Source organism: Staurois parvus, unplaced genomic scaffold, assembly GCF_062004578.1.
Source record: "Staurois parvus isolate SC_StPar_1 unplaced genomic scaffold, SC_StPar_1.0 ptg000017l, whole genome shotgun sequence".
Lineage (NCBI taxonomy): Eukaryota > Metazoa > Chordata > Amphibia > Anura > Ranidae > Staurois > Staurois parvus.
In genome coordinates, this window is record NW_028317813.1 from 22139504 (window position 1) to 22152113 (window position 12610).

The following is a 12610-nucleotide window of genomic DNA, read 5'->3' on the forward strand; positions in this document are numbered from 1 at the left end:
ATGAGATATTATATAAAAGACATGACGTATAAACAACCATTTCTGATTTTATGATTTCTCTTGAATGTTTACTTTCGTGAGAATGTAGATTACAGCTGACGTCATTTTGATTTCTCATCTTGAACATATGTTGTGTGTTTAGGTAACAGGCCACATCAGTGTGAAGTTTGTAGCAAGGCTTTCAAGCACAAGCATCACCTCATTGAACATGTCCGCCTGCACTCCGGAGAGAAGCCTTATTGCTGTGACAAATGTGGCAAGAGATTCTCGCATTCTGGCTCCTTCTCTCAGCACATGAACCATCGATATTCCTATTGTCATAAAGACACAACCAATGAAAATGGTATGATGACATGGGAGCAGACCAGCCACCATGGAAACTACCAAGTGCCCCATTCTTCTGAAGAAGTGAGGGACATGGTACAGTCCTGATGTAGCTAAAGTACAAACAAAGGATATTAAGTGTATTTACTAAGGAGAATATAATGGAAAGTTGATACTCCTTCACTAATACCAGACAGAGAAGAAAAAAGGACAATTACTAAAGTGTATTTTCTTTTGAAGGTTAGTCCATCGGAAAGGTGTGTTGGGTTGCCATTTAGAATGAATAGCACTGCAGCGCACCAACACGGGTTACATTGCCTTTCTTGGCCAATAACTGGCTAATGTTTTAGTGCCTTAATGATTGTTATGGTTACCCATATAAAAATGTAATTCATAGTTTTGTGCGCATATCTTCAAATTGACAGTGCTGCAAAGCAAAATACCTGTCGGTTAAGCCTCAGGTAGAAGCTGTTTATTAGTGCCTGCTCGACTGAATACCAGTACAGGCACGGGGTCCTGATTAGGCTTCATTTGGCTGCCTTAGAACTAGCAAGTCGCCCAAGAGTAGGAGAATTGCAGCTTTCATCTGAAGTCTATTACAAATGATTCATGAAAGATTCCCTTCAAATCCAGGCTTTCAATACAGCATTGTCAGATGTATGACAAAGAATTTGTCATGATGAACTTCCAAAAAATTTGTCTAATGCAGCAGCCAGTTCAGGGAGTCACAGAACTGTACCCAGAAAAGACATTGGGGGAGATTTACTAAGACTGGTGCACTCAGAATCTGGTGCAGCTGTGCGTGGTAGCCAATCGGTTTCTAACATTAGCTTGTTCAATCAAGCGTTGATAATAAAACCTGGAAACTAATTGGTTTGTATGTAGAGCTGCACCACATTTTCCTATCCCTTTTTAGCAAATACCCCCACTGTCTACCACATCTTTACAGCCCATTAAGACCCAAATGGCAATGTCTCCCATCATCATGGAGAGTTTAGGGACACCCAGGCAAAAAGTTAAGGTGCAGATGGAGCATGGGAGGAGAGGTGGCATTGCCCACTCCAGCACCTGTAAAGACCCAGCAGAGGATCAAACCATCAAACCCAAAAATGGGTATAGTTCTATACAAATGTTATTGACACATTATAACATGTCACTGATCCATAGACAACTAGAACTACATAAATAAAAGTATAACATTTTGTAAAATTATACGTTAGGAAATTTATATATGGATTCTACTAATACCACCTAACATTATTAAAATACTTATATCAATCCAGTATTTAAAAAAATGACCATTTTTGCATTGCAAAAATTTGCAAATGGCAAAAGCTTACCAAGCTATTTATGAATAATATGTACAGTAATGTATGTGTAATGTGTAGATAAACATCTGTACATACAGAAGAATCAGGGATCTTTATAATAAATAGGCAAATAGGTACATAGTTAGGTTGAAAAAAATACACTAGTCCATCTAGCTCAACCAGCAGAAAAAAACAATAGAAAGCCTCCATATACACAATCCTATACTCACAGTTGATCCAAACAAGGGCAAAAAAAAACCCAAAGCTTGAAACAATTTGCTTGAGTGGAGGGAAAAAATACCTTTTGATCCCCCCAAGAAGCAATTGGGTAATCCCAAGATCAACAGTCTAGTGTTTTTACCTATAAATGTTAGTATCCAATTATATTTTGTGCATTTAGGAATGCATCCAGCTCTATTTAAAACAATCTGCAGAGCCAGCCAGAATTAGTTCTGTATGGACTCTTTTCCATATTTTCACAGCTCTTGTTGTGAAGAAGTATTTCTGTATTTAAAGGTTAATTCTCTTTTCCTCCAGACATAAAGAGTGCCCCTTGTTTTCTGTAGCATTCACTATATGGACCACCTATTTATGTATACATGATGATTATATCCCCCCCCCCCCCCCAATCTCCTCTTTTCAAGAGACAATACATTAATTTCAGCTTACCTTCCCTCATAGCTGAGCTCCTCCATACCTCTTACCAGTTTGGTTGCCCTTCTCTGCACTTTCTCCAGTTCTCCGATATCCTTTTTTGTCAACTGGTGCCAAAAACTGAACTGTGTATTCCAGATCAGATCTTACTAATGATTTGTACGCAGCAAAATAAGGTCTCTCTCGCTCTGGAGTCTATACCTTTTTCAATACAAGAAAGTATTTTGCTTGCTTTAGAAATTGTGATTTTCAGTCTTGTGACATATGTTGATTATGGTTTACAGTTGTCAATGATAAAAAGCACTTGTAGATCACATAATGCGAGCTGTCTCAGATCAGAGCCTGAAGAAGAGACTGTTACTATGATCACTGGTGAGAAGTCCACATCTCCCAGGAAGTTTATCAGTTGCTCACCTATAACTAATATAGATTCTATGACTAACTCTTTTCCTTAGGAATGACATCTCTGACCACATATACTATAGATAAGGATGGTGGTTATTTTGTTGCATCAAAACTCATTATCACAAGACTTTCATTACGGTGCTGCAAACTTAAAGTAGAAGTATAGGCAAAACTTTTTTTTTTTTTCATTTTGGATAGAGTAAAAGAGGGTTAAAACTCTTGTGGATTTTTTTTGTCATCTGTGTCCTATTGGGGAGATATACCTTTACTTTCTGTCCTGTAGCCAAAACAGGAAGTGAGATTAAAGAAATCTCTTGGGGACCCCCAGGTCAGCAGAACCAGTGTCCCCATTGGAAGATTTCTTCTGTTATTTTTCTGGGGACAACCCAAAATTTGGCATTTTCTTTTACTTTTATTTTCAGTTCTAATGGTAAACAGGACAAATAGAAGAGGTGAATCTCCCTAATGGGGCCACATACATCAATAAAAAAACCATGACAGGTGTTCTAATCCATCTACACTTTGTCCAAAGGTAAAAAAAAAGTTTTGCCTTTAGTTATATTTTAAGAAAGTGTCTGACAAAATCTGTATCAAAACAGAAATCCAAAACTGTACATTTTTATAATTGTAGATATCTTTTTAATTTTGGTATAGAATGGTTGAAACGCCATTCACATTTTTTGCTGTGTCTCATAGGAGCAGAAGAGAGATTTCCCTTAACTTTCTGTACCAGAGACACAACGGGAAGCAGAAGAAAATCTCTCCAAAGTTGGGGGAGATCCCTTCCCAGATATTCTGGTCCTGTTTCAGAAACAACAGTAAAATTTTTGATTTTTCCCATTACCATATGTCAACGGTCACCAAGCTAAGCAGTGGAGATGCTAAGCAGTGGAGATGAAAAAAGTTTGACTAGAGATCCATTTAGGAGTCAGTGGCCAGTCCTTGTTTGTCTCCTTTGGCTAGTTATAGTATGAGGTTTATTGAAGATGTATATTACATTAGGTCATAATCTTCAAGCACCTCCGTGTTTCATCAATGCATGCCTTGATTTGAGCACAAACTTTTTGTATATCTGGTGACCACCACAGCTCTAAGGTGTCAGCACCTGTGGTAGTGAGCCCTTGTAGATAGTCAACTTGGGGATCCCCAGGGCGCGGAGTCTAAGCCCCAGCCTGCTTCTTCACCAGAGCCCCTGATGGTGGGAATGGACTTGCACCAAGCTGGGACCAGATAGCAACTCCCCGGGTATGCCCAGCTGAGGATGTGGAGACCGCTCGCGTGAGCAGAGTACAATGGGAGGAGACAAACGGAATCTGATAGACTAGCCGAGGTCAGGACAGGCGGAAAACAAGCAGCGGAGAACGAAGCCTGGGTTGGTATACAAGTAGTCAAATGCAAGATACAGGCGTTAGCAACACACAGGAGCTCAGACAACTAAGAAGTTGCTCAGGCAAAGTGGCCTAGACTGAGCACGTCTTATATAGACAAGCAAACAAGGAGGCATGCCAGGAAGTGATGGAAGGGAAGGAAATAAAACCCAGAGAACAGCAGACAATGCCCATAGGTGAGCACGGACAAAGCATTGGCAAGAGTTCGTCAGAATCCTGAAGCTGAATTCACAAGTGTGTGCAGGCAGATATGGACGTTCAGTCTATATAAAGAGAAGACAGGCTGACAGCAGCCCCAACTGTTCGCCAGCATGTTCATGAATTGCATACCTGCATTTAGGGACAGATAATTGTTCCATATGTAATTACGCATGAACACCAGCAGACAGCTGCAGCCACTTTCAGCCTGTCATTGCTTTATACAGACGGAGAGACTTTAGGCTCCATGCACAATGGGTGTTTTTATAACACTGGTAATGTTAGCTGTGTAAAGTCACGTTAAAAACTTGTTTTTCAGCTTGTTTTAGCTGTTTTGCATTAGCGTTTAGCGGCATTTTCCCACGTTTGCGTTTTTTACCCCAAAAAGTTTTGGAGGTCAAAGAAAGTCCAAAAACACCAGTTTGTGGTGTTTTACTGCGTTTTTCAGCGTTAGAGCCTTTGTACAGCTAAAAACCTCCTCTAGAAACCCACTAGCCCTGGGGTTTTTTTCCAGCCAAAAAAACTTTGATTACAGTCTATGTGTGCATGGACACATAAGATAACATGCTGGGGAGTTTATTGACTGTAGAAAAAAATGTCAAAAGCAGCTGTAAAAACATCAAGTGTGCATGAGGACTTAACTGCCTACAAGCACCTGTGCATTCAATTGCATGAGTTTACTAGATTTGTGTTGCAGCTGGATGTAAAATATCATGTGATTGAGGTCTAAATGTGATTCTAACATGTATGTTAATTTCCCCCAAACCTAATGATTTACCCTTAACTTCAATCCTACATCTTAATGTAAAACATATATCTTAAATCCTATCCCTTAATTCACCTCTAACCCTACCCTGATATTAAACACTCAGTCCCTAAACAAAGCTTTAAGTGCTCCTTTACACTTGCTTTGACTTTAGCACACATTAAAGCACCTATCGCTTCAACATGCTTTTGATGCTTCTGTGATACTTCGGTGATACTGTGATAATGCTTCAGTGATGCTTTTTTGAAGCTTTACTGAAGCTTGGCAATTGATCTGTGTGTGTTTATTTTTTGTTTTAAAGGGGCCTAGTAGAACCCTGACTCAGTAGTACCCCCATCAGCAGATTCCCAGCTGATTAGCAACCCTGTTTAGCAGATCCCCAGCCCATTGGTGTCCATGTTCAGCAAATCCCCAGCTTATAAGTACCCTTGTTCAGCAGATCCCTTGCTCAATAGTACCCCCCTGCTCTGCTGATCCCTCACTCAGTAGTACCTCCAGCTTTGCTAATCTCCCACTCAGTAGTAACCCCCAGCTCTGCTGATCTTCTGCTTTGCTGATCCTGCTGTTTCTCCTGTCTCTGCCCACCTCCCGATATATTGCTCCCATGCTGTGCACCACGTGTGACATTACTAGTTTCTCCTGCTCTGGTCCCTAAGCTCTGCTGATCCTCTGCCACTCAGTCCTCTCTCTCCGGTCCCCACTCACCTTCCACTATGGCGTTCCCATGTTGAACACCACGTGTGCCATTTGCTAGTTGCTCTGCTCTGGCCTGGACTCTGCTCACCTTCCTGCTGCTCCACGTTGCACACCAGATGTGATGTCTGCACCAAACACTTCCAGAATATATACACATGAACTGGAAGTGACTGATGATTACGTCTTTCTGGTTCACTTGTTGGTTATCTTCAAACAAAGCAAAGATAACTCTGAATAAAAGTCTCTCAAAAGCCGCAGGTGCTGTTAGCGAGCTTTGCCATAGACTTTTAGGGTGGATTTGGAGACTCTTTCAAGCACCAAGAAAGCGACACGGGGTATAATTTTTGAGGTGATGCAAAGCAAATACAACATGTGAACAGGACTGTAAGCTAAACATTTTATTTAGTGACAGGTGCTTTGTTGGCATTCAAAGTACTTTTAAAAAGCATGTCCAATGTCAGATTTTCAAGCAAGTATAAACGAGTCCTAACAGTAATGTTACCCCTCCTAATACTTACCTTGTAGATGCTGAAAATATCCATACAAACATCTGTGCCAAAAACTCAACCCCTATGCCAAGAATGTGCTGAGATGTGGGAATTCCGTACAAACGACTTAAATATTACCAAATTGCATTATTACTGCGATAATGCGATAACGTATAAAAAAGAAAAAAAAGGGCCTTTTTATCATGAATTAAAAAAGTTTCTAATGTTACTTCAAACCTAGGCAGCCTACAAAACATGGAATGGTCTACGGCTACCAGGCGCATTATGGGCATTTCAAGTTATTAGAGAGCCCACTTGTATGTATTACAATATTTATAGAACTACAGTATACTACTTGAAGTTTTTATATTTTATACCAGTGCCTATTAAACGTGTTCCAAACAATAAATAGGTTAGGGGTTTTAATTTGGGTAACATAAAATCTTTTTACAAAATGTTTTAACTATTAAAAATTAACTCAAACAGTCAAAAGTTGTCCCAGGGGTTTCAAATATCTTTGGCTGAGAATACATCATCAGACATAGGCCCCATGTACACGGGACACGTCTGAATGATGGAAACTGACTGCTGGAAAACAAAGGTTAAAAAACATCTGTTTAGCCACGTTTGCATACCACATTTATGCGCATTTATGTGCGTTTGCGTTTTGAAGCATTTTTTAAAGATAAGCACAGGAGAACCTCCCAAATGCCCAGAATGCACTGAAAAGTAGTAAATTATTTACTAGTTCAGACTGTTTCAGGGAAATACAGAGAGTAGAAGCAGAGAGAACAGTATGTGTTGAGATTAGCTTAGGTGTGAGTTGCTCATTCACATTTCTTTTGTTTCCAAGGGTGGGAAAGATGTCTGGTAGAGTGAGTCATTAAGGCCACCTGGCAGGGGGACTTCATGAGGAATTTGAGGTGTGAATGATCATTAATATATCTTTTGTTTCCAAGGGTGGGAGAAGTCTGAGGTGTGAATTGGTCATTACCATGTGTACCAAGCTTGGTAGGAACATCATGTTTTCAGTGTTTTGTCCATCTGAGTAGCTTGAAAACGCTTTGCATGCATCTTTCATGATGAAAAAAGGCTCTGGACAGCATCAGGAACTGGAAGAGTTAAAAAAAAAATTCAGACACAAACGTTTATAAACGCGATTTGCTGCGTTTACAAGTGTTTTGCGTTTGAAACGCTGATAAAATCGACTGCTGAACCCAAGTTTTCTGCTTTCAAAAAAATTACTGTAAACTCAAATTCCTGTAAACGACTGTAAACGAAGATGTGTACATGGACACATAGGAAAACACTTTTAAAAAATACCATTTTTGCTTGCACATGATTGGATGATGGAAGTGAGCAGACCTTCTGCTCATTTACTAAACTCTGGAGTAAATGCCTTTGCAGAGTGCATAAAGCAGCAAAGAAGCAGCGCTCAGCCAGGAAACACACCTAAATTATAATTGTGATCAAGGCTACTTGCCTAAATGTGCCAGCATGCTTTTATGTCACTCCTGTATCACCAATAAAAGCTTTCATAAGGATTTTGGAGTCACCAGCTCTTCCTGTTTTTTGTACTTTGCAGAATGCAACTGCACTTGCAAAGTGCAGAGTTTATTTTTAGTAAATCAACCCCATAGCATATAGTACTAGTGCACCCCGTGTTTTGTCCTATACTTGTATTCTTGAAATGTGTGGATTTATTCAATAAGGTAAAAGTCACATACAAGGTTTAGAAATCTCTGGTAACCAGCAATTGTTCTTACACTGACCTGACTGATTGCACCAAAAACTGTTTGGATTTTATAGTATGGATTACCAATCTTTTCATAAAACCACTATTTGCACTGATTTGTTGACTCTGATAAAGTGGACTAAAACATTACTGCTTTTATTTAAAACTTAAAATGACTAAAATGTATATATGAAATGTGTGCATTTGTTTAGAAAGTATATACCCCGCAATAAATCTGAAATATGTATGCATATTTTGTCTGTTTTTTTAACTGCAATATTCACTTGGAATCTTATAATGAGGATGTAAATGCAGCTTTAAAACACTGAATTATGTCAGTGTAGAAAAACATATTTAAATCGGGACTTTACCTATAACAATTTAATGAAAAATAATGCTCTTTAGCAAGGAACATACGATATATATTATTAACCACTTGCCTACCAAGCACTTATACCCCCTTCTTTACCAGGCCAATTTTCAGCTTTCAGCGCTGTCGCACTTTGACTGACAATTGCGCGTTCATGCAAGATTGTACCCGTATGAAATTTTTATCATTTTGTTCTCACAAATAGAGCTTTCTTTTGGTGGTATTTAAATGGGTGCTTTACTTTTTGCGCTATAAACAAAAAATTGCAAAAAATGTGAAAAAATAAATTTTTTTCTTTGTTTCTATTATAAAATTTTTCAAACAGGTAATTTTTCTACTTCACTGATGTGCGTTGATGAGGCAGCACTGATGGGCACTGATAGGCAGCACTGAAGGGCACTGATAGGCAGCACTAATGAGGTGGAACGGAGAGGTGGCACTGATAGGCGGCACTGATGATGAGTACTAATAGACAGCACTGATAGGTGGCACTGACTGGCATCACTGCTGGCCACTGACTGGTGGCACTGCTAGGCATTGACTGGTGCAATTGATGGGCACTGACTGGCACAACCTCTGGGCACTGACTGGCAGCAATGCATTGATGGGCACTGGTGGGTGGCACTGGTGGGCACAGGTGGGTGCGCACAGGTGGGTGGCACTGCTGGGCACAGGTAGGTGGCACTGCTCGGCACAGGTGGGTGCACTGCTGGGTGGCACTGCTGGGCTGCACTGCTGGGCACAGGTGGGCGGAACTGGTGGGTGGCACTGCTGGGCACCGATCATCAGGGCACTGATCATCAGTGCTCTGATGATTGGTGCCGATCCCTGCTCTAACAACTGCCGGTTCTCGGCAGTACTTTCCTCGCGCTCTGACAGTTGCAATTGCATTTCCCGGTGATCAGCGTGTCATTGGACATGGCTGATCACGTGGTAAAAGGCCGCTGTGATTGGCCTTTTACCACATCACGTGATCAGCTGTGTCCGTAGGACACAGCAATAATGGAGATCGCCGGGTGCGCGCCCCCCGGGGGCGCACAGGAGAGCGTGTTCTGGGAGGACGTCATATGACTCCCTCCCAGAACTAGCCGGCTGCAGCGTAGCCATCATTCGGCTACCTGCGGTTGGCAAGAAGTTAATTATGCTTCCAACATTAGTGTGTAAAATTAGTGCTGTAAATTGACTCCAGCATCGTTCCTTTTTCTTCCTGCTGAGCCCCTGAGCAGCAATAAATCTTCAGGCTGTCAGCAGATTGGCCTCTACAAATTCAAAATACAAATTCGGCAAAGTGCTGCAAATCAGAGAACAACTGAGCTTGTGCAGAGCAGGGTGAGACAGTGTATTACTGAACTTTAAACAGTATAGGCACTTATTTTTAATATTGTACATAGCTATACCTGCAAAAGGGGAAAGCCTGAAGTGATCTAGCAGGACTTAATTTTCTGACTAAAGTTCCATTTTAAAATAGTGATAAAAGTGATTTCAGGTATTTCTAAAACTTTTGTCTTTGCAAGTGTTTGCTTTGGCGTGGCAGCCCTTTCTTTTGAATGGGCTGTTGTGCTGCATTTACCACAGGAAAAAGGTGCATGCACCATTTTAAAAATGTGGCCGCAGGGAAACTGCACGGTCTTTTTGACCATGCAGTTTCCCTGTAATTCCCACAAACGCTCCACAGGCTGAGATGCTTGGGGGTGTCATTCAGAATGAATGGCAGCCATGCACATCTCTCAAGAGCAGCGTGATTCGACTACACATGGTTGCAGGTAAGGGAATAGGTGCGATTCCCGCACACGCAACCAGCCCGCAAGTTTGGCCATAATTAGTTATGTACTCTGATTACTAGGATCCAGGTTCAATTAAACCACCTGCATGGTTTATCTGATCCAAAAGAGTCTCATACATAGTCATTCAAGTAAATGAATAATCACTCCATGGCTACCAAATGATGGAACCCAGACTCAAGTTTTTAAAATGTTGCACAATGTTTATACTTAGACTGCACTAATGATAGAAGGCTTATTATATTGTTTATTTCATGTTTCAGTTTTTATAAGGATCGCTATATTCAGGTATATAGGTAAACTCCTTGTATTTTATAGCATATGTGAACCAAGGACCATAATATCTCTATATCATTAATAGCACCTTCTATCAGGGCAGGGCTTCCTAACCCCCTAGGCCTACTGTATTATACAGCCTCCCACCTAACCCATTTGACTGGTTAGCCTTATTATACTAACTAGATCAATTGTCTTAGCCAGATAAGCCACAATGGGGCTTGGAATAGAGAACCTGAAAGAGAATTAACCCACTCTGTGTCAGAATACGTAGGGCCAATAACTAGAAAGGTTGGCAAACTGACACCCCCTACTCTGATTACTGTTGAGCTCGAGTGTAAAAAGTCAGAGTTGGGAAACAATAAGTACACAGCAGCCTATTCCATCCGCAAAAATGCATTGATGGTAACAATAAAGAAATAATATGGCTCTGGCTGGCAGGGCAGTAGTCTGAAAGTCCTACTGACAGTAATATGGTGTGTTTTGAGGTGTGTTGCTATTGCAAGACCTCCACCCTAGGCCTTGATATGTGTTGGCTATGCAGAAATCCAGCCCCACCTACTATATTAAAGAGGAAGCACAATCATTTTTTTTTTTTTACAAATACTGTAGCTGTTGACATTTAATAAACAGACACCTTCCAGGTCAGGGATCCAGCTCTGTCTTCACCCTGGCCAGTTTTTCACTGGTCTTTTGGTCCCTTTGAGTACCACCATCTTGATTGTGGGAAGCAGGCTGTGAACTCCTGCTGCACTGCGCATGCACAAGACGTGTTGTACTTTCAGAATCCTGCAGACTCCTGGGACATGGATGCGGGCACGAGGGGGGGAGGAGGGCACACGACCTCCGCTATTCTTGCCTATGCAAGAAAAGTGAAAGTGGAGGGGGGGGGGGTACCTGCCAGTTCCAAGTTCCACTTTAAAAAATGGCTCAAATAACACAACAAATATTGTTTCTTCTAGTAGATACATTGAACATGATTACCATTCCTTTACTATAATATGATAAGTAATGTAAATATGGCCACGATCCTAGTAACTTTGCCTTTGCCCATCATCGCTTAGTCTGTTTTCATGCCACTGATTGTGTTAAGAAACCATACAGGTGATATTTCTGTAGACATGCCTCCTTTACCATTATAGAAGTTGCTATCCCCAACTATTCATTGTGTGGTTTAAAGTAGCGGTCAATAATAAAAAAAAGTCTATGAGTCAAAAAGCTAATAATCAATACTTCTGTAACATTCATGAGACTAAAGCCTTCAACAAACAGGGTTGCTACTGATGTGGTTATCAGTAACATTTTAGAATACAGAGACAAAAGGCCCTATGGTAACAAAACATAACTCATTATACTCACCTTCACTTGGGATGCCCATTCTGTAAATGTCATGTAACTCAAATTCTTCTCCTTGCATGTTCCAAAAGAAGATCTCTGGTAAGTCCCATGAAGGGGAACATTTTATTCTAATGCTCAGAAGACACCCTTCTTGGATACCAAAGTTCATTGCACAAGTTAGGTATGTATAATCATACTTGGCATTTTGTATCAAAACTGAAGGAAGGTGAAGTGTTGTCAATACCAGTTAAACTTCTATTAACCTCCCAAACCTCATTAAGTGAAATTAAATAATGAAATTTAACTTGACCAGATAACATTTTCCTTTTTCAGGATTTCAGTACATGAAGCCCTGTATTGTATTGTAGGAGATATTGTAAAAAAAAAGGTGTTTCAGGCTTCTAAAAATGAATGAAATAGTGGAAGATGTATCAAATGCATTTGGAAAGGAAATGGATTGTAGTGCATGTTCCTGATGGAATTAAAAAAGAAAATCTGTAAACTTGACCAGATATCATGATATCATGAACTTGAACTTTACGTCAAAAATTCATGATATCAATAAAAAAAATGTAGATTACAAACTTTCTACATTTCATTTATAAGAACTTTAGCCATTTCATTTAGATATTTACTTACCTACTTTTAACTGCCCAAGGCACAAGTGTGACACCAGTGCTCTAATATATATTGTACCCTCATTTGTTCTATAAATCCAGAGGAGCCTGTGCTGACCATAATTATATATCAAATGTTTGCTTCTCTGCATTACCTGCACAACAAAATGTTGGCTGGTATGAATTTATAGCACAATGTGTGAGCTGCTTGAATCTGCTCCAAAAGATCCACTTAATGGAGCAGATTGGTTAAAAAAGCACCTT

At 40.3% G+C, this 12610-nt stretch overlaps 1 protein-coding gene across 1 annotated transcript in view; it reads left to right on the top strand.

The window, feature by feature from the left end:
• The window catches only part of LOC149473404 (uncharacterized), a 133124-nt gene extending 124909 nt beyond the window's left edge, over nt 1-8215 (top strand). Inside the window, exon 7 of the mRNA XM_089681285.1 lies at nt 143-8215. Coding sequence (XP_089537411.1) covers nt 143-432 — 290 coding nt within the window. The 3' untranslated portion in view covers nt 433-8215. The remainder of the gene's footprint in view (nt 1-142) is intronic.
• Nucleotides 8216-12610: the final 4395 nt, after the last annotated feature.